Raw genomic sequence first — 23429 nt, 5'->3', positions numbered from 1 at the left:
GCCAGGTTTGGATGACTCTTGCCTTCCAGCACACAGCTTTGAGAGTCTAACCTTTGTTGTTTTAGATTACTGCTTTCTTCTCAGATTTCTGGAAGTAACTAAATATCTTTATGAAGGAAGCTGTTTATAGGTGTCTGCATTTGAGAGGAGGTTAAGGAGACCCAGAGTGGCTTTGCTTCATAATAAATTAGACTTCTGTGACATCACTTCTTGTGCAAAGAGTATTGGAGTCATTTGTTATACATTAGTGGAGTTTAGGCTTCCCACAGTCCTCCTCTTAGTCCCACCCACCCTCCAACCAGCCAAGGAGACTCCTCTTCCTGGTGTTGGTCCCCAGGGCAGGGGTGCCCAATATGAGGCTCCAACTGCTCACTCCCCAGGGAGGATTTCCACCACGTAATCTCCCTTTTCTTCTGAGTCCCCTCTCAGGGGCACAGGTCCTGACCCAATTATTTCTCTTCCTTTCCTACCTGATTCCACGTGGATCTTACTTACAGCTGTGGTTGTACTGGAGTCTTTCTGCTAGTCTGCAGTTAGTCTTCAGTGAGAATTATTCCACATGTAGATGTATTTTTGATGTGTTTGTGGGGGGGGGAAGTGAGTTCTGCATCCTCCTACTCTGCTATTTTGATCTCCTCCCCACAACCCCCACTTTGGTGTAGATTCTGGTCATCCTCACTCAGTCAAGGTAATCCCTTCCTCCTTGGGTTAGTTCAGGAGTTGGTACATAATCTGAGTAGGTCTGATCAAAAGGAAGCCTGTAACTTTTGTTAGATGACTTGGGCAGGAGACACCGTGTTTCTTCTCCTGGGTACAAGTAAGGAAGCATGTAGCTTCAGGCTGCTTATAATCAGCTTGTTTCCATGAGGGGATTCAGCCATGGGACCAAGCCAATACCTGGAGAGGGAGGCTCACAGAATTCTTGGTTGAATAGGGCCTGAAGGCCAAGTTCCCTTTGTATGATTGTTATGTGATATAGTGATTGTTTAAGTCCCTTGGAGTTGGGTTTTCCGTTACTTGCAACTAAAAACTATCCTGACAGTCTAAATCACACCTGACCCCAGAGAGTGACTCCTCTCACCCCCAAAGGGGGCTCCCTTTCCATGGCAGGGCTGGGTGGGCTTCACTCAGGGTCCCAAATCCAAATGTAGTCCTTTCCTGCTCTCCTTTCTTCTCTCTATGTTCAATTTTCATTTCTGGTGGCCTTATCTTCCTCATCTTTTTTTTTTTTTAAACCAGAATTAATTTGAGTTTTAAAATTTTATTTCAGCTTAGTATTAATTTTATTCAGCAATACATAGTCACATGTTAGATAGTTAAATAGTTATTAAAAAGAAAAGAGAAATCCCCACCCCATCCTCCCACACCACATCCAGTGGCCATCCCTGTCAGTCCTTTTCACTATGTCTTCTGGGCTTTAGCTTCTATTGCTAAATAACATTTTTATACAGATACTTGCCATTCTTTCTTTTTCAAAAAAGCAAAGTGAGGATTTATTAAGCTATAGACAGTAGGCTCTCAAGGGGAGAGCCTATCATTCTTTAACTTTAGTTATTATGTATTTTCCGTGATAAAATATACACCCCTCCCCCCAAATACGTATCTACTCACCTCATTTTCTGAAAAAAGTTACATGACAGTGTTTTGCTATTTACATCATTCTCTAGGTAAATACTGTCCACAGCTAAGCCATGTAGTGTACTATGGTCATATTTCCTTTGTTTAAACAACAGTTGCTTTTCCCCTAGCATTTAATAATTGTGTTTAATCTTTTCACGTGCTTATTTTCCTGTGTATTTTTACTAGTTCATCCTAAACTACCCGAGAAAAATATAAATCCCTCCGAGGTGTGCAAATCAATTTAGTTTCCTGTTTTTCTGCTATATACCAGTGTCCTGGGAATTCTCTTCATCTTCCTCCTGTGTTGGATTCCTTATTTACTAGATGTCATGTTTTCCTCTATCTTGGTTTACCCTCTTATTTTGGAGAAGCAAATTCTGTGCAAGGGTGATGAAAATGTTGAGACCTTTCGTACTGAAAATGTCTCTGTCCACCCTCTCATTTGTTGTTGGTTTTTCGTGTTTGGGCCCTTTCCTCCAGTGTGTAGGAGTCAATGACTGCTCATAACAAGAGTGAGGCTCTGACAGGTTGAGTAGATGCTCTCTGTGGGTAGAAGGGATTAGGTACGGTGTGGGCTTCCCTGCTGTGCAATTAATAGGGCCGGCACCAGGAATCCCCAACAGTCTGCATCTGTTGGTCTTTTTCCTTGAGTTGGGCAGCTTCCCCCATGGCAGGGTCCTCCAGGCCAGGCTCCTGTCCCAACAAGGTACGAGTCTGCCAGCATTGTGGCAGCTAAGTGAGGGAAGGGCTCTGGGGCTCTTGTTTAGTATAAAGACTTTGACTTAGTCCCTTCCTAGCTTCAGAACACCACCTCCCTCCTACCCTTCACTCTATCTTGGAGTCAACAACTACAAAGAGAAAACCTCAGCCTTCAGTCTTCTCATGAGAGTGAGGAGACATAGGTGCCTGGTAGGGGACAAAACTCTTACTCAGACTTTCAACCAATCTTTCTGGAGGTTTGCAGGGGGAACAGTGGGGGAAACACCCAGCCAACCCCTCTGCACAGAGGTTTTTAAAACTCTTACAGAGCTGTGTGAACTTGAACAAGTTTCTTAATTTCTCTGGGTTTTGGTTTCTTAATCTGTAAAATAAAAACACAGGGCTTTGGGGTGAAGGTTAAGTGGGATTAATAAATGGGAAGTGCCTTGCAGAGTCTTCTCAGGATGGAGAGAGTCTGCCCAGCGTGGAGAGGGCACTCAGTTGCTGGCAGTACAGTGGTCGTGGCAGCCGTAGTTGGCAGTCTCCTTAACCTTGTTTCAGTGGACAGAAAGGACTCCACTCCCACAATCCAGGGTTTTCTACACTCTCTCAAAAGAAAGCCACCCTACTTGTGTTCTGCCAAAATGTTACTAGAATTTTCGGGGTACCACAATCTTTGCAACTTGCCTTCCACCCCACCCTCTCTCTCAGTGCCCAACCACCCCCTTAGAGTCACCTCCTCTTTTCTGGCTCCCAACCAAATGGACTCACCTGCAGGACTAAGAACTGCAGCGAAGTTAGCCTGAACCCAGATCTCAAAAGGAAAATTGACCCCTCCTTCTCCCCTGTTCTACACATAATCCCTCCACCCACTGAGACAGTGCCCCAGGTCCTACTCCTACTCTTCCTGTCTTTCCTAACTCCTGGCAAGAGAGAAGCAAAGGGAACCATTTTGCCTTCAGTGTGCTACAGACCCTCTCCCAGGGTAGAATGAAATTCCCTTCCCCCTACTTCTCACCAGCTCTCTCTTGCCCCAGTCCTTCTTCCTACCTTTCTCCCACTGTTCTTGTTTGGGACCTTGACTATGCTTTGTTAGAGGGCAGCCTTCCTTTTCACAGTCTATGTGTTTCCACTAAATTCTAAGGATACTTTTTCCAGCTGCTCTGGGGTCTCCAGTAGCTTTGTTAATTGGCTACATCTCAGGGGATTGAAGAGTGAAGAAGAGCTGGAGAAGCTGGAAACGTTGGGGTCATCTTAAAATTAAGACTGTAGAATGCCTAGTGGGCCAGAGACCTGGTACAGAATCTGATGAGAAGCAGCATCCACTGGGCTCAGCACTGTTTCCCGGTCTGATATTTCAGGTTGCAAGACCCCATTAGGGATTTTTCCTGCTGTACTCCTTTGGACTCAATCACTGAAGATACAACTGATGAAAATTTTGAAATATATCTTATTAACAAAAGTCACGGTCAATTCAATCTTGGGACGCCCCCTGGGTTGGGGATGGTGTAAATAGATGGTCATTTGGAGACGACATGTGAATGAAGGTGGACACAAGGACACAGGAACAGCCTCACCTGATAATCCCTTACACTCTTGTTTCCTTTTTCAACTGCGTACATACAGAAAAGCTGCACTTTGTTTTCTGTAGATGAACTTTCCTGAGTGCAGACTTTAGTCTGTCCTTAAAATTCTCCCCAGCAAAGTAATACAGCAAAGGGTTGAAGCAGCTGTTGGCCGCTGCCAAAGCTAATGAGATGACCACGGCTTTATGTAGCTTGTCTTTGCATTTACCCGCTTTCCACATGATCAAGTGGAGGGTTCTCAGTATGTGATAGGGCAAGAAACACAGGAGGAAGATGATCAAGGCAATGATGATGGTGGTCAGTGCCTTCCTGTGAGAAAGCCGCAGCCCCGATTCTGGGACCTCCACCTTTAACAAAGTTCGAATGATCAGCAGGTAACAGATGCTGAGGATGCAGAGTGGCAGCAGAAAGCCCACCACCAAGGCAATGTAGTTCATGGTCTTCAGTTTCGTAACTTTGTTAGAATTCAGATCTAAGCACGACGTGACATTGCCTTTTGGCTCAGAGCCATTGTTCAGGAGCATGGTGGAGACAGCCATGATAAAGAGCCAAATACCCCCACACAGAATCCAGGCGCTCCTGATGCTGGTGGCATGAAGGAGCCGGAAGGGGTGAACAGTTGCCAGGAAACGCACAACACTCAACACAGTCAGGAAATAAATGCTGCTGTACATGTTGACGTAAATAGAATAAGACATAATCCTGCAGGTCAGGTCCCCAAATATCCAGTTGGAGCCTCGGAGGTAATAGTCAACCCTGAAGGGCAGAGTGCTTGTGAACAAGAGATCTGAAATGGCCAGATTAAGCATGAAAACATTCACAGATGTGGACTTCTTATAAGGCTGCAGGAAAACATATATGGAAAAGCCATTTCCCAAGGCTCCCCAGATAAATATTATCAAGTAAACAATGGGGTAAAATTCTCTCTTGAAGTTTTCAATTGTGCAGTTCCTGTTGCTATGGTGATTGCTGAAGGTGCCATTGGGTTCCACATCTGACAGGGAGATGGGTGGCAATAAGGACACAAGCTTTTTCTCCATGCTGAATTGAAAAGAAACAGACACAAAAAATTACCTCCTGCTCACTACTTACATTCTTCCACGTTTTAATGAAACAGAGAGAAATATTAGCTTTTCTTTAAAACTTGAGTCAAAAAATATTGCCTACATTTTACTATATGTTTATACACTTAGTATATGCCTGTACTTTTACTGTATGTCTTTACTATATGCTCCATTACATTTCACGATAAATCTCTAGAATGCAGAATAAACATTAATTTATTTGGTTGAAGCTGAAGTCTCAAAATGAGGGAACTTTTGCCTAGTGCCCATGTTGGCATGAGTGCCCTGTGACACTGCAGTCTAAATCTACCAGACAGCAGATTTCTCATCAGAATCTGTAGAAGACAGAAGGAAATGGCACAGGTTTTAAGTGCTCAAAGAAAAGACCTACCAAAAGTATCCTTCAGGTATCAAGACAGTCTCAGATGATGGAAAACTAAGAAAATTTGTTGCCAGCAGACCTACCCTAAAAGAATCACTGAAAGAATTTCTCTACAGAAAGGAATCAATAAAAGAAGGAACTTTGGCTCAGAAAGAAAGAACATGATAAGCAAACATATGGGTAACTACAATAGGTTTTTCTTCTCTTTTGAGTCTGAGTTTTATATGATGTTTAAAACAAAAACTATAACACTGATGTAATTCTAAATGGATGTAAAGAAATTTTAAGATAATTATATTATAAGTGGGGAAGGGTGAAGAACATAAAGGAGGTAAAGTTTCCACACACTTCATCTGAAGTGGTAAAATGATGATGGTCTATTGGCATCATGGCCAATAGACCATGGTAAGTGAGGCATGTGTAATGTAACACCTAGAGCAGCCACTAAAAAGCTATATAAAGACATACACTCAAACACACTAGAAGTAAATCAAAATGGAATTCTAAGAAGTATTCAGATAACCAACAGGTGGCAGGAAAAAGATAACAGAAAATGCAAGCAAACACACAAAATGGCAGACATCCCTAACAAACCAATCATTACATTAAATGTAAACAGCCTAAATACACCAATTAAAAGACAGATTGGCAGACTGGAAAATAAAAAACATATGACCCAATTATATGCTGTCTATAAGAAATTTACTATTATCAGAAAGACAACAAATAATAAGTACTAGCAAGTGGATGTGGAGAAAAGGTTGGAATCCTCATACACTGTTGGTGGGAGTGTAAATTGGTGCAGCCACTATGGAAAAGAGGATGGCGGTTCCTCAAAAAATCAAGAATAAAACCACCATATGACCCAGGAATTCCACTCCTGGGTATTTATCTGAAGAAAATGAAAACACTAATTAGAAAAGATACGTACACCCTGATGTTCACTGCAGCATTATTTACAATAGCCAAGATATGGAAGCAACCTAAATGCACATCAGAAGATGACTGGATAAAGAAGATGTATTGTGTACATATCTATATATCTTTATCTATGTACACTGATGCTCTTGTCGGTCCACCCAACCTAAAACCACACGTCCTCCAGGTGCAACACCTGTTTCCTTCAGCTTTTCTTATTGTAAGGTGAACTTGCGTGCTTATCTCTACGACTGGCACAATTTCACCAGGGACAGTTTGTAATTGCAGTCATGATTGTTTACTTGAGAAGCACTTTAGAACAAAAAGTGAGGAAACCTTCCAGAACAGATTGTTTGGCTAAAAGAGAGACTCTTTTGTTTAATGTTTGGAGATAGCCCCCTTCTTTGCTTCCATACTCTGAGGATTAATAAATGCTGGCTTTTTAATCAGCATTATTGGTAAAACTGCCAAAGACTTAAACCAATTTTCACGTCACTCTTTTTTGTGTGTATATTTCAAAGTCCCTTTTACTATATATATATAATCTCAAAGGGAACATAATTATCTTTTTCAGTTAATGTCGTATTCATCTGATACAGGCTCCCTTTTTGTTTTTTCAATTCCTCTTTCTCTTTTTTCCTCTCATAGGAAGTTAATAATTACCTGATCAAAAGAGTTGTTCACCTTTTATGTGCACACTCTCAGAACATCTGGTTCAGGCAGACAGTCAAAATGTCTGAAATAAAGAAAGAAAATGTTATTAAGATGTGTTTTGTTTTGTGGACACTAAAAGTATATTTACATAATAGCTTTTATAATTACAGTTATGCGAAAAGAAAAAAGGGCATTATCTTCAAGTTAAAAAAAGATAATGTTTTTGGCATGATTCAGAGTCTTTAAGTAAGTGGTTTAACGTACAAACTAGCGTCAGCACAATATTTTGGTTTATACAAGTCCAGGATTCAATTTTTTTTTTTTGATTAAACTGAATTTCCTATATTGGTTTTACGAGTTAAGCAAGAGTCCATTATTTCTGTAACTTGTTTAAAATTTATAATTATACACATAAAATTATTTTCAACTAAAACGAGTGATAATAATGAATGCCTTTTTAAAGATTAATTTTATGAAATTCTTACATTGCTACAAATCATAGGATTTAATGAGTTGCCTAAAATCATAATTTTCTGATCCATAACTAACTTTAAGATTTTATACAAGTGGTTAAGTTAATTAATACATAAACTTTAAATGCTGTAACAATTGCTGAATAAGAAATAGGTATAAAACACTAATCACTGAATATAATTTTTACCTTATTTCATAGAATAGCAATAGATGAACAAAATATGCAAATGCCTTTGAATTAAATTATGTCTGTACGTCAAAATTGTTTAAATTGTGTGAAATAAAGGCTAGCAGACAGAAAAATAATAATTTTTTATTTTCTCTTCTCTACATATTTATGCTTGAAGAAATCCAAGGTTACTTTGGTTAAAGATGGTAATTAGTATAAATTGTTAATACAGAGAAATACAAATATGTAATATGATTTTCTGTTTATTAGGAAAACTGAAACAGTTTATTCAGAGGGTAAATTTAATATGATACACATATTTTATTTAATAGATTTAATTTTAAAGCTATAAACACTTTAAATTTATTTATTTGTATATTTACATATTTGTGAATGCCTAATTGCATACCTATAAGGGCATATTAATAAATACTGCAAAGTGTTATTTGAAAATGTACAAAAAGAGTAAGATTAGAATTTGGGTCTTTTTAATATAAAATAACTAGGTTATTTTGTGCTCATACTAGTAAAGATTTCTTTTTGTCAATAAAATATTCTGTTAACTTTCAGTGCTTCTGACATACTGTTAAATCAATTTTTAAAAGATTTCTTGCCTTAAAAAGTTAATTTCTCAATAACTATTGTTAGTTGCTGAGTGTTTTTACACTGTTGCCTATAATTATTTCTTGACTCTAGATATTTATGACTTATATCTTGGCTCCTCAAAAAACTATTCTTGATTCTTCCTTTCCCAAATTCAAGCCCTCAATTCAGAATGAAACTGTTAATACGTCTTTTGGGACTAAATTGGCTTTGGGTTTACTACAATAGCCAGTAGGTAATACAAGATTTGTTCCTTCATCCTATGAAAGAACACTGGAAATAATTAGATTTCTAAAAATCCTTTGAATTTTAATTAATTTAAAACTATTATGCAAGCACTTCTGCTTACCAAACTTAGTAACAGTAAATTGATCAATTACAAAGAAAGTTGATTTTCCTAAGTTAATTATACTTAAGTAAATTGTGCTAACAAGTATCTTTCAAGGATTATATACTTTTTAAGTCAACAGAAGCAAGCTCACGTTAAAGTGCAAAGATTACCACCTGGGTATCAAAAGATTATTTTACAGGATTCTAGGTTCACAAACCCTTTTTCCTGTTTTGTGATGTAAAGTCTGAACAGCACGAGGGGTTCTGACCCAATTACATGGGAATCATCAGCTATCAGTTGTTCATTTCAGTCTTTCATTGGACCCAGTAGCCACGACGTAGCCTTCCTGTTTAAGAGCTACAGCAGCTGCAGCAAGTCCTGCAGAAGCCTTACATCAATTTAGTCAACTTTGCTGTTGGTTCTTAGTCCACTAAACTGAATAGTTTCGCTGCTATCTACTCTCTTTATTGACAGAAATAACTCGGGACTTTTCAGCTGATCACCTAACCTCCTGTGCAGTTTTGCTGGTTTCCCTCTCAAACATCATCCATGGCTGTAACATTCTAAACCCAGCTGTCCTCCTCCCCTCATCTGTGGAAAAAGAAGCCCGTGATCGGTTACCTTGGTTAGAGAGAGGTAACCAGATTCTCCCTTGGCTATCCCTGTTTTAATTTTGTTTTTCGGCTTGCTCGTACTTAAAGAGAAAAACTATAAACAACAAGGACCTACTTACAGCATAGGGAACTATATTCAGTATCTTGTAATAACCTGTAATGGGAAAGAATCTGAAAAAGAATACATATACACATATATATGTATATATGTATGTATGTATGTATATAACTGAATCACAACTGAAACTAACACAACATTGTAAATCAACTAATCAACTATACTTCAATAAAAATAAATAATTATAAAGAAAACTACAAACTGCCAAGCAGGTTATGCTTTCACTGACTTGAATTTACTCTTGAAATATAAGCTTCACCCCTAAATGAAACAAGTCCAGATGGCTAAATTAATTGTCTTTACCCAGACATGCCAGCTGATAAAATATAAGAGAATTTCAAATACTTATATTGACGTAAGGTATATGATCTTAAATTCATTCATGAATTCAAAATGCTTTAGAAATGGAGAGACTTCCTGACACTATAAAAACCACTTTAAAATAGACAGTGAATTAAAGAAACATGAGATGTTTTGTTATTACCTACAGAGAGAGCCATAATAAAAAGTTAAAAAAAAAAAAAGAAGACAAATGAACTTACATATAAAACAGAAACAGACTCACAGACATAGAATACAGACTTGTGGTTGCCGGGGGGGAGTGGGGTGGGAAGGGACAGACTGGGAGTTCAAGATTTGTAGATACTGTCAGGTATATATAAAATAGATCAACAAGTTTATACTGTATAGCACAGGGAAATATATTCAATATCTTGTAGTAGCTCACGGTGAAAAAGAATATGAAAATGAATATATATATATTCGTGTATGACTGAAGAATTGTGCTGTACACAAGAAATTGACACAACATTGTAAACTGACCATAACTGAATTTTAAAAAAAGTATTAAAATTAACTATTAAATAGTTTAGCAAAACGGCTTCATGATATTACCTACAATAGCAGAGAAAAAATGGCAATGATATTAAACAAGAGTGGGGTAAGTTTAAGGCCGTTGTTAAGGATATTCCAATGCATGCCCTCTCCACCATCAACACAATCCTAGTGAGACGGCAAAGGTAGAATACGGACAACCAAACCCTCCAGGCTTCTTTGAACATCTCCAAAGGGTCTATGGGTGTGTTCTGGTTATTATTTATTCTCAGAGTGTATTAGGGCTTTTCCTAGCTCTGGTTGTAATGCTTAAAATTTTTTTTAAACCTGTTTATTTTTGTAATCCCAACTTGTCTCCAGTAAAAGAGCACGTTTCCCTGAAACAATGATTTTAAAACTGTAAAACTTTACGATTTACTTAGAAACGTAATGTTTACTTAGAAATATACTTGTCCACAAACATCAGAGAAAGTAACAAGAACTAGTGGAATTCTAAAACCCTCAAACTTCTAATAGCCAAAATATTTCCATTGGCTTCGAAGGTAGGCAGGAAGATCAGGCTCCTCTAAGATCCACTCATTATTTCCTTCTGAGAAGTAACAGGATACCGCATGCATTTGGGAATTACTTCCAATCCTTGATCTTATCCTATTGCAATCTAACGTGATGACTGTGGGAAAGTTGCATTTCAAAATATCTTCCAGAGCAGCTTCTAACACCGGAAACTTAGATATTTGGTCTTCTGGAAAAGACATCAAGGAAAAACTTCTCTTGAACTTCCATGGAAAGGACCTTGTTGCCACTACTAAGAACTGTCCCAGCATTGAGATGCCAATATTTTAATCTTTGGATTCATGTTTTCCAACTAAAAAGACGTACATAACTCCACTGAGTGTTCATTCCTTGGGGAGACGTCAAACTGAAGATTTTGAGAAATTCTCCAGAAGCTGTCTCTTGAAGAAGCGGATGGCTTCTGCCCAAAACGGCAGAAGAAAGTACTGACCACAGAAGGAGGCATTTCCACACAAGACGGAACACAATTAATTCTGATTTTTAGCACTTTTTTTTCTTTCCTTTTACTATTAACCTTGTCTATTATTGGACTTTTGCCCCCTCTAGTAACTAATATAACCTTCCTGATCTTCATCCCGTAAGGTCTCTGCCACTTAAGGAAAAACAAAATTCTCTGGTCTGTTTTTCTCAGATCATAGCTACTGTTCTGAATTTAACTGATTTCTGACAACATTTAATGACTTAAAAAAAAAAAAACCTTCTACACATCCCTTCTATATTTACATTGCCCTTGCATAATTAACCCCAAACTTCAGTCTTATAAAAATTGTATGCTGGCCGCCCCCACATCAACATGCTTCTGCTGAAGTCCTGACAACCGTATCAGCCAACCCCACACCTTCAGGAGTGGGAGCAGAGATGACGCCCACCCTGGATAAAGACCGTTTATTTTCTTCAGGGACACTGCAGCCTGCTTTACAGGACATGTCTGACTCGGCGGAAGGAATCCATCCGCCACAAGTGACTCTCCACCAACAGGCGCTTGAATAGAGAAAGAGGCTCATTTTGGTTGTGATAAGTGATTCTTAAATTTCCAATACTACTAATACCGTGTTTGCCCCGCTAGACCACTTCCTCTTACAGGGACATCGGGCTTACACCCAGCTGCCAAGCCTTAACCTTCCCTGCGTGTTCAGGATAATCGTTAGGGAATTTCAGATGTTTGAAGCTACCACCCCTCCGGTGAATCACGTTTCCCTAGAAAGAATACACGGAAAACTCCACTTGCGAGAACTCCCAGAGAGAGATGACTGACTCCCTCGCGTGCGTGCTGTACTGGCAGCAGCCACCAGAGCTGGGATAACACAACTGGGAAGGATCGTCCAGAGCTTGTCTCGACCCTGGGGCCTTAGTTCTGATTTTGTGGATAACAGCTCTCTCCTTTTGATCTGTCTCACCAGTAAGTCTGAGGTTTCTAGCCTGGGATACAGGGAGAATGATGAGACCATTAGCAGGGCTTAGAGCTCAGGAGACAGGTCAAGGCTGCAAATACAGTTCAGAGGAACAGTCACATGGAGGCTGGAAGTCTGTAAGCCTGACTTGGGAAAGGGAATATAGCAAAAAGAGAAGCTTGGAGATTTTGTCTTAGCTCAGCTTTTAAGAGAAATAGTCTATTGGTTGGCAGGGCCAGGACAGAAGGATCAAACCCCAAATCAGGTAGTACAGAGCTGAAATGCTAGAGGCAATACAGGCAGAACACACAGACCAAATCCATGATGCAAACCTGGAGCTGGATTAGACGTCACAATTATGTGTCAGCGCTGGATGGGCAGAGCACTAGAACCAGGGTTAACCCCCAGAGCCCAGAGGACAAGGGGACGGGGAAAGGGAGCTAAGACTGATATGTGACCAGCCAGAATTCTCACAGATGCATTCCATTACAAATGACCTTTTTTGAAAAGGACAGAGTCCTATCCATATGTCCCTAACTTTGGAGCCAGGATTCTGATAGAATCTTAGAAAAACTTATATAAGGAAAGGGTCCAAAAAGGTAGAAGTAGATTTGAAGGCAATCAAGTCCTTAAATGTTTGACCAGGAAGACCTTTAAATCACTTCTCCCATCTCAAGACCAATGGGGCTTGTGAATTGCAATGGGAAGGGCAGCCTGGGACCCCATCCTGCTTTCCTCCCTCACTTCCCTCACAAGGGGTGGGTGGTGGGGAAGAAGGTGGCAAGATTGCAACGACCTCATCAGCTACAGGTGCTGGGCAAAGTCCCTTATCATAGACAGAGCATGGTATCCAGCAGGTATGACCACAGACAGGAAAAGACAGTAATAGTTTCTCCATGAGGGAATTGAAGGGTGTGGAGGGACCAACAACAGACCCTAGCAATGGGGACTTCTTGAGCAATGGAGGAGGAAGGCACAACTCATAGGGAAGGTCAGTCTGCAGGCAGCAAGGTCCTTGCACTGCCAGGCCATGAGGGGAAGAGGACTTTGGATCTGAGAGGCGGCCTGGCCGTTGCAGGCAGGCCTTGAGTCCCAGAGAACCTGAGTGCTGGCCAGAGCCTTGGGCACAGAGACTCAGGGCAGGGATGCCAAGATAGGGAAGGTGGGGACCAAATCTCGGAAACAAGGGAGATGCCCAATTTTAGAATCAAGGTACCAGATCAGGATCAGATCAACCCCAGGGGGAGCACTGAGTCCCAGAATTGCTTCAGTTCCTCTGCCTCTGACTGGGACTGGTTCTGGGCCCTGTAGGGGCTGGAGGCAGGGCGGGAGTGGGAGCGGTTGATGGCTGTCAAGCAGCCCCAGTTGCAGGGAGGGGACATCTACAGAAGCTGGGGCTCTGATTCCAAGAGCATCTTCATCCTTGGAAAGCTAAAGAAAGAAAATACACAAACACCCTGCCGAGAGGCCTCATTTAGCTAACAGGCCCAGGTTAAAAGCAGGGCCAGCGCAGATCCAAAATTCCGTTTAGTGCTTCATTTTCTTTTGAGAAACCTTTAAAACACTTTGTTCTTTTCTGTCCGTAAACAATACGTTTCACTACACTACAATGAAATACTTCACTAGACTGATGGGAAAAAAAAAAGGAAAAAGGAATCAGCTGCTAGATGTGGTTGTAAAAATCAGCCAGATCGATTAACTATGTGATGGGAAGCTGAGACATATGCGAAGAGGTAAATTCAAGGGAAATTAGGAAATAAACTGACAGCACAATTTGCACAGACTTAGAGGGACAGCAGAGGGTGAGCGTGTACACAGCTTCCTGGACCGAAAGGGGCCCCGGAACAAAGAAAGAGTTGAGGCTTTGTCTCCTGCAGCTTTACTGGTAATAAAATCACACAGAATAATCAAGGAGAAGCAGACGGAGATTCCATATTGCAGTTATGAAGAAAAGCAAACATGCTGCGTGACCAGTTAAAATCTGATGAAGGTGAACAGCTTACACTGATGCTTAGACTGTTTTCACGGTCATTGCAAAGCTGCAATGGTCCAAAACCTCACAGATTTTATTTTTACTTATACCTAGAAAAAAATTTTTTGACGCATTCCCAGTAGGGGACCTTGTGGCAAGTCCCACCCCCACCGTTGGCACAGACTGGGAGCCCACAGGTGCACTCACCTTCAGTTCCTGGGTACAAGCCTGTGACCTGCCTGCAGAACCCGAAGACTGAGGCCCTAAGACACACTGACACAAACACATCTGGAACAGCAGCAGGCTGTGAGCAGTTAGACCACCGGCTGCCGTGACACTGTGGTACGCTGCTCCAGACCAGAGAAGCTGGAGAATAAAGGTTGGAGGACTTGGCATCATCTTTACAGGAATTAATGATGGGATTTTGTGCAGAACAGCCCTGAGGGAGCCGGCAGTGGCCCCTAACCCATCAGCACATGGTCGGAAGGGAAACTGATGGTCCTGCAGGGCCAGCAGACTCTCCGAGTGCTGTAAGCCAATGTCCAGAGCCCTGCTTGGCCACCATTTCCAAGAATTTTAACTCCCACGTTGAAAATCCTTCTGGTAAATTGACATCAGAGCCCTTGGCTGTCTGAGTTCATCAGCCACCCTCACCACCCTTCACTTCGAGCCACACAGCCTTGGCCAAACCTGCTCTGGGAAAGCCCGTTTCTTCGATCAGTCCCCGTCCCCCTCAAGCCACAGATCCTCATGCGTCCAGCCAGAAGCGACAGCCAACATGGATGCGCCTACTCTGTGGGAGGCACTCTGCAAAGTCCCTGTGTGGATTAACTCAGTCAATCCTCAGATAGCCCTGGAGACTCTGAATGCTCACTTTGTAGGTGAGAAAATGCGAAGGGCAGAGACACTGAATAGCCTCTGTGCCCAAGGTCACCGGTCAGTTTAGTGGTGGGATGGGGCTTGAACCCCATCGGGTCTCAGTCACAACGCCATCCTGCTCTCTCTGAGCCATGCTGATTAGACCCTGTGGACATGACAATGAAGGAAACCTCCAGGATGGTGAATAAATCAGACAAGTCAGTAGACAGAGTTCTTTTAGAGGCGAGAAGTTGATAGGCAAAGTGAGGTGAGAAGGGCTATCAGAAGGAAATGTGAAGAGTTGGGTAGAAACCTGGGGGAGGGACCCCAGACAGCCTCAGCGAGCAAGGGAGAGGTTTTTAAAGTACTGAGGGGAAAGGTTGGCTGAGGAGAGTGGGTCAGGGGTTCCAGACAGGGGAACAGGATGTATGAAGTCATGTTGCCGAGAGCACAGGGCACGTTTAGGGAATTGCAAGTAAGATGGTCTCGGTGAAGCATGAAAGGGAAGACAAAGCGCGGGTAGAGGGTGGTCTGAGATTGGCCTACATCCACACTAAGGAGTTTGGGCTTTATCCTGGGAGCAATGAGAGCCCTCTGATTGTGGGAAGCAGATTTGTATTTTAAGCCGATGGAGGACAGTTTGGAAGGAGGCAAGCCTAGGTCTGGAGACAGAGAGAACAGGAGCCTAGAATGGTGACTGAGAAAGACTGGCCAGATGATAGGAGATGAATCAAGGACGCAGGGTCAAGGAGGCCAAGAGAAAGACTGTTTTAAGGAGGAGGGAGTGGTCAGAGGGGATAAAAAGTATCCAGAGACTTAGCAATAAGGTGCTAAGAGGCAGCCCATGGCCGGGAAGTTGAGAAAGGAGCAGCGGTTGATGAAGTGACCACTGTGAGGGGAGAGGACATACCAGCTCGGCTTCTGTGAAGGGTTTGCTGCTAGAGGATGTCGGGGAGGGAAGATGCATGTCTTTTCTCTGGAGACACCTTGATTCTTACTCTCAGCCCATCTCACTCCAACAACTTCAGTCTCTTCTGTTCATTTCTCTTCCTCTGTCGATCGTAAACTTGAACCAGGCTGGTGTAGAATTTGCACTAAACTTGACTCCCCCAACCCTCCTACTTCCTAGCTGTTCATTCCTTACTCTCTGAGGTGTAGCTGCCTCACCTTTAAAAGGAGGCTAATAAAGTTAGTCCCTTAGGATTGTTTTGAGTCATAAATGGAAGAATATGTCCACTGTGCAGAGCAGTTGATCAACCAAACACCAGATTCCTCTTCTCTTACCAAAGTCTGTGACCTGTCAAGCATCTACTTTTCCCTGTCCTTTCACACCTAAACTCCCTGAATCACTGGGCTCGGTGCTGTCATTTCTTTCTCGTCTTCCTCTTCCTCATCTACAGCAGTAGCTGCCGTGGTCCAGCCTCACCTCCTCTCTGAATCATACAAAACCAGGATAAGGTTGTTTGTTCCTGCCTAGCGGTTGGTGCTACTGCTCTTTTCTCAAACTTCCTTCTCAGTCATCCTAGAGGAGGATCCTCATGTCTTGTCTTTGTAACTCTCACTCCTCTGATTTCTGTGGCCCTGACGACTTACGGTTTTTCATTTTCTGACTGCTCAGCTCTTCTGAGTCCACTATCAGCTCTTCTTTGGTGGCGAGTGGACACCCACTGGAGCCCCACCGAGGTCCTAGCTCACCTTCTCTGCCTCCGACTCCCAGACAGGCCTTTTATATGTTGAAAATATCATATTTTCACCTTAAAATTTGCAAAGAATTTTCTTTTTTTAATATTTTTTTATTATTCTTTAAAATTTATTTTTATAAGAATTTTCTTCTGTTATCTCATTTGTTCCACCTGGCTATCTTTTGGGTAGGATGAGTTGCATTATTATCTCCATTTTAAATATAAAGAAAAAAAAACAAAACCCTGAGACCAGGAGAATTTAAGCCTGAGTTCCAGGTCCCGCATTTCTAGGTGCCTGCAGGATAGCCTTTCTTGGAGATCCTGTTTCTACCTCAACCCCTGCCTCGCTGACATAAACTTAAATTACAAGCTTTACGAACAGTCAGACATAAACAAACTTTTGTGCCTTTGCTTCCTTTCATCTTTCTTCAACTATACATATTTTTAAGCAAAAATGAGTGCATATTTTAATGCTGTTTTGTACCTTGCTTTTTTCTTATCACTAAATCATGTGCCAGTTTCTGTGTCAATTAATCATGGCACTAATTTCTGTGCCAATTAATAAACATCAATGTCATGTTAATGGTTAAAAGAGTACTCAGTTATGTAGACGTACCGATGAATAAAATTGAACAGCAGTGGTCAGCTGTTAAATGCCCACCTTGTGTTTTGTCCTTGAAGAGTCTGCAAATGAAAGGAAGTCTGGCTAGTTTGGCAGAACATGAACAGATGCTGGGCTTAATTTGGATACTTTTAGAACATTCTGGAATCTCCACCTCTCTAACATCTAACCACCAGTGCATGGAAACAAATTCATCTCTTTAAAGCATTAGTAAACTGAAACTCTTAAGTGGATTCTCATCTCAAGAGTTTATGAGGCTGAGGTAGATGATAGAAATTTCTAGACGTCTTATGTTTCCCACAAATTACCCTTGTATTATTTATACAGTATTAAAAGGGAGATTTGGGTGGCTTTCCTGATAGTGTATCTCCCTTTCCCTTAAAATGTATCACTCTCAGGTATGTGTCAGAGACAGGAGAATATTTCAGATAACCTAGGTCAGCTGCTTTTATGCTTGACACCCGTTAGAACCACCAGGGAAATTTTTGAAAGTTAAAAAAGAAAACCAAAACCTATAGATGACTGTCTCATCACCAAAAGTGAAGTTTCAGGTATTCTAAAGGTAACTTTCTAATCGCCTCAGAAGCAGCTGATTCTGCCAGAATGTACAGCCAGAGCTGAGAATCACTGATTGAGGACCCAAAGGGGTAGTAAGCAGAATACAAGCCCATGTTCTTACACACTCCTTCCCTCTCATTGTGCCTCTGACAAAAACCACAGAAATCTACATTCTCAAATTTCACCTCCTCTCCTCGAAGAACAAGACCCTGAATGAAGAAAGCTTATCTTACATAATCAAATGACTCAGTCTATGAAAAATAAGAAAGATGCCATATGACCCAAACTAGGGGAATGCATGGCTCAAGTATATTGAATCTCTTCGATGCAATATTATGCAGTAATTTAAAATTATGATTATGAAGCATTTACAGCAGTGTGGAAAAATATATGCTCTAATAGAAAAAAAGAAATATAAACATATTCATTGTATATGAGCACAACTATGAAAATCAACTAAAATCACATGCAGACACACAAAAAAGAATGAAAAGAAATACCCCCAGAATATCAATAGAAACTATCTCAGTGGTGGTTTTTGCTTCCTTCTACTTTTTTGTAGTTTCCCAGTATTTTTTAAACTACCATGTATATGGTAGAAAAAAGTTTATAAGACAACTTACTTTTATGAAGTTTACAAAATAAACCTACTTTTCAAAAAGTATTCTTCTGACTGTGAAGTGATAAGCAAAGCATAACTCTTCACAATGAGCTAACAAAGCGAAGATAAAAGTGCTCACCTGAGTTTGCTTTCTTTCAGCTGCCTTGGCTTCTGTCTCTTCTCTGCTGTCTTCCTCCTCCAAGTAATTCAGCTTGCTTGTTTCAAAGAGAAGTGAAACAGCAAATTATATTTTATGAACAGCGTTAGCCAATAGCAAGAGAATAAGGAACTTTGGTCAGTGAGTCATCTGTGCTTTATAGGATCTGGTGTGAGTGTGGGTGCTGGCTTTCCTCTTAAGATGAAGGGGGTCAAATTTCCACTCAGGGACTACATCTAAGGGAAGAAACCTGAATTAGCCCTGCCCCTCTAATGACTGTTTTTATCAGCATCTTTCACAACAGATCAAGGGATGTGATGGGCTAGAGTCAGGGGTTTTAAGTGGCTTTTAGTTCCCCTGAATGATTGTTGCTTCCATGACAACACTGAAATCAACACCACCTTATAAGTACAGCACTTCAGAGCTGTTTAGAGCAATTTCCATCATCCACATGCTTTTTCAACCTACTTGCACATGGGCGGAGGCCGTACCCATTCTGCTGAAAATGTTGTCCAAAGTTATCAGTGGCCTAATCTTTGTTCATGTAAAAGGTCCTTTCTCAGTCCTCGTCTTCTTTCCTCAATTTGTTTTGCACAGTTAGCCACTGCCAGTTTCTTGAAACTTTACCCTCCTTGTTCCTCTGACTCCCCTGGTTCTTTTTCTACCCCGTAGATTTTTTCCTATTTGCTACCCTTTCTGATTACTCTTCTTCTGTCCTTTTTCTAAGTGTGAGCTTGCCCCAAAATTCTGTCTTCTGACCTCTTCTCATCATCTTCTCTTGTATTTATCTATGCTATCCACACCCATGGCCAAATTTAATATGCTGAAACTTCCCCTCCCCAGTGCACACTCCCCCATATACTCCATCTAATCAAATGGCACCACAGTGATTCAGCCAGTCAATCCAATCATAAACCTAGAGATCGTCCTTAGCTTCTCTTTCTCCCAGAGCCAACATCCAAGCCAACAACTCTATTTGTTCTACTTGCAAAATATCTCCCAAGTCTAACCATTTCTCACATTCCCCTTCCCCATTAGGATCCTCAGCATGTCTTGAATGCTGCGGTGACATTAAGCAAGAAATAAAAGGCATCCAAATTGGAAAGAAAGAAGTAAAACTATGTCTGTTCACAGATGATATAATCCTATATGTAGAAAACTAAAGATTACACACACACACACACACACCTGTTAGAACTAATAAAAGAATTCAGCAAAATGACAGGACGCACAAAAGTCAATTGCGTTTCTATACACCAACAGTGAACAATCCAAAAAGGAAATTTCATTTATAATAACATCAAAAAGAATAAAATATTTAGAAATTAAGTTAACCAAGAAGGTGAAAGACTTGTATGCTGAAACTAAAACACAGCTGAAAGAAATTAAAGACATAAATAAACAGAAAGATATCCCATGTACATAGATTGGAAAGCTTAATGTTAAGATGTTAGTACTTCCCAAACTGATCTACAGATTCAGCACAATACCTATCAAAATCTCAATGCTGTTTTTTCAGAAATAGAAAAATCTATCCTAAAATTCATGTTGTTAAAATAAAAAACAAACAGGGATTAGCCTTGAAAATTCCAAGGGCAAAATATACACCAGTTTAGTCACGCAACTTAAACTTAGTTTATTTTTCAAGAACAACTTGACCTGTGTCAAATGGTTTTAAGATTTTTGACACATTTCCCAAAATCAAATTCTAAATTGGGAGTCTTTTTGACCCAGAAGCAAGTTGGGGTATTCCAGAAGGCCCCTGGAACATCTCAAAATATTTGTTTTCTCTCCTTTTAAAGGAAATGTTACACTGATTAGGCTTATTTGATATGTTAAATTATATGAGAACTATTGTCAATTAAGTGATACCAGGCTTTCTTTATGTTGTATTTGTATAGTTATATAAGTGTTCTAGAAATTATATGAAATTCCTAAAGTCCTCATATGTTTATCAGTCATCATTTTAAAACGTGTTTCACAGAAATAACCAAATTTATTTGTCAGTTATTTGTGTATATGTCTGTATGTGAACTTACATTAGATCTTTAACCATGGCTACTTTTAAGTTTTTGTCATTTGCCGATGGTTATTATTTTACCCTGATGCTTTTGCAAAAGGGTTCTTGCAAAATGCTTTATCTTCAAAGAAATTCATGGAGAAAACCCTGACAAGTACTTTAGAATGCAGGTTTCTGATAGTTTTACGATCATAACACTGAACTGAGTAAGAATTTCTAAAACTCTGATGGAAAACTGATGAATTCATAAAACTGCTAACAAAAGATCAAAACCAACAAGAATTAATTACAAGATACTAAATGAACTGATGAGGAAGATTATACTTTTTATGACTTCATTTAAAACATCACTGCTTCTTTAGTATTTTGTTTTATTAGAGATTCAAAGGCCCCCTTTTTCTCCTCTCTCTAAAGTTACCTATCTATAACTTAAAACAATTTGGTAAAGTATATCTTTGCAACAAAGGTTAAAACATTAAATTTTTTTTCCTTACCTGATTCCTCCAGAATTCAGGAACTCTCATTAAGTATTCTTAATTTTCATGACAATGTATGCATTTGCCTATGTTCACTAAGAATCTAATCTCCTTGTAATAGTACACAGTTGGATGAGTCCTTGTTTTGTTTCCTGGCCATGAGAAGCTTTTGAAAGTTTAATCTGAGATTTCTTATGAAAGGTTCCAGTGTAGCAGATTCAAAATAGCCAATGTAGTCAGTCACTATTCTTGCTGCACTTATATAAATAATCAGGCCAAGTTTATTGAAATGAGACTTACTTTGCAAACAAATTAGTCTTACTGTGATTATCTTTGATAAAAATGGGGACAATTATAGAGGAAAAAAATTGGATCTCAGTAACACATCTTTGTGAAGAGTAGATTCTAGTGCTGTTAATTCTTTGAGGTTTTGTTTTCTACCTATCAACCAGAAAGGAAACTGAATTCTTCTAGTTTCCTCAAATATTTGGCTGGAACTCTCCAAACAAACATTTCGGATTTTTTCCCACTATTTTGACTTGGAAACTAATATTGTCCTTTTCCAAAGCCATGCAAGCTAAAAATGGACAACTTAAAATAAACGTCAAAGAAATAATCACAACAGCTCATGCGTGATCAATTTTGTACCTGTTGCTACGTGACTACTCAGAAAAATCACCCAAGACATTCACACTGTAAACCAGGAAACCTATCTGATTGCCACTTCTTGCCCTCACGCTATCGGAAGATGCTCAAATTCGACATCTGGAAATTTTCCCAGCTGGCTGCTCTCCAAACTCAGAAACTAAATTTATAATTTGCTCAAACTATTAACCTCTTATTTTTCTTTTGTTTCCATAGAAATGCCTCTCATTAAATTACCTGATTGCTCACACCAGGTAGAGGCCTAATTTAGGTGGACATTTATATGCAGTACCATCCCCTGAATTAAAACATCCTTCTGTTCATCTTGTCCTAAGTAACATGAAGATATAAGGATATATGTTTGATAATACATCATGTTGTGTCTGTGTAAATAATTTTTTAAAAATTGAAACCCAGTTATACATTATCCAGAAAAATTGCAGATTGACTTAGAGGTAAAACCTGTTTGATTATAACAAATGTGAGTTATTTAATTTTTAAATCTTGTCTCCTGGGAATCTCTAGGGAATTTTTCAATCTTTGGTTATTGTTTTCTTATAGTCATCATATTAACCTCTCTAGGGCATTGTATAATCTCGCGGGTTTTAAATGCCTCTCAGCAGCCCCTCACATGCCAAGTGGTGTCCATCATGATCAGACAACTGGGTGAAATCAACAATAACCACATAAATAATGAAGATGGTGACTATATGGCCCTTTGGCCCGATGACTCAACTAGTGAAAACAGCGAATATGCCATTCTTTGGCCTGACTATCCATCAATGCAGGTAAATGAGAATAATGCTATTCTGGTTAGTGATACTCTCAGACCACTGAAAAAATGACCAAAAGGAGGAACTGTTAAAGTCAAAAACAAATAGAGACCAGCCATGAAAATTACCTGGGCAGACAAAACCACTTTAGTTATGCAAATAAAGCTTAATTTAGTTTATTTTGCAAGACTAACACTACCTGGGTCATTTCTTGCTTATGCCTCTGGAAATTATTGAAGCAAAACTTGAACTGTTTCCCAAGGTTGATATGAGGTAATCACTGAAAATTCTATTATAACCAATCACTGTGAAGAATAAACAGTCACTGCTTTCTCCCTGTGTAAGCTGCTTTATAACAATATACTTCTAAGCCTCTTTCTATGTTTTGGTTTGAATGCTCCCAGTTTGCAAATTGTCTTTTTGGTATGTGCACAATGAACTTTTAGTAATTACTACTTCAATGATTCATTGTTTTAACGTCAGCTATTTCTGAACTTTTGACAGTGTGGAATCTAAAGGGGCCCCTAAATAGCCGAAACAATCACTACAGTAATAATAATTTTAAAAAAAGTGTAGGCTTAGCATAGACAGATACATAGCTTAATGGTGTAGAATAGAGATCTCAGAAATAAATCCTCACATATATAATCCAATAATATTTGACAAGAGTGCCAAGATCATTATGGGAAAAGACAATCTTTTCAACAAATGGTGCTGGGAAAACTTGGATATCCACATATAAAAAATTAAGTCGAACCCTTCTCTAACATCATAATACAAAAATTATCTCAAAATGGATCAAAGACCTAAATGTAAGAGCTAAAGCTATAAAACTTTTAGAAGAAAACAAGGGAAAGTCTTCGTGGATTTGGCAATGGTTTCCTGGACATGACACCAAAGGCACAGGCTTTGGACTTCATTAAAAATGAAAACTTTTGTGAATCAAAGGACACTATCAACAGATTAAAAAACAATCCACAGAATAGGAGGAAATATTTGCCAATCACACATCTGATAAAGTATCTAGACTATATA

The 23429-nt window shown here is 39.9% G+C and overlaps 1 protein-coding gene across 3 annotated transcripts; it reads right to left on the bottom strand.

The window, feature by feature from the left end:
* Nucleotides 1-3483: 3483 nt before the first annotated feature.
* CYSLTR2 (cysteinyl leukotriene receptor 2) lies at nt 3484-21072 on the bottom strand. 3 transcript variants are annotated; one of them, XM_010995036.3, is made up of 4 exons: nt 20995-21072; nt 18463-18538; nt 6933-7005; nt 3484-4946 (listed from the first exon to the last, which is right to left on the bottom strand). In XM_010995036.3, exon 4 carries the CDS (start codon nt 4943-4945, stop codon nt 3908-3910), a length of 1038 nt encoding a protein of 345 aa, XP_010993338.1. In that variant the 5' UTR covers nt 4946; nt 6933-7005; nt 18463-18538; nt 20995-21072; the 3' UTR covers nt 3484-3907. The 3 variants fall into 3 exon arrangements, with proteins under 3 accessions (XP_010993338.1, XP_031322292.1, XP_031322298.1); XM_031466432.2 differs by lacking the exon at nt 20995-21072 and adding an exon at nt 17159-17226 and having other exon boundaries at nt 18463-18773; XM_031466438.2 differs by lacking the exons at nt 18463-18538; nt 20995-21072 and adding an exon at nt 15771-15966.
* Between the last annotated feature and the right edge of the window lie 2357 nt (nt 21073-23429).

The sequence above is a fragment of the Camelus dromedarius genome, chromosome 13 (genome assembly GCF_036321535.1).
Source record: "Camelus dromedarius isolate mCamDro1 chromosome 13, mCamDro1.pat, whole genome shotgun sequence".
In the NCBI taxonomy this organism is placed as follows: Eukaryota; Metazoa; Chordata; class Mammalia; order Artiodactyla; family Camelidae; genus Camelus; species Camelus dromedarius.
This window is presented reverse-complemented; position numbering and strand designations above follow the sequence as displayed.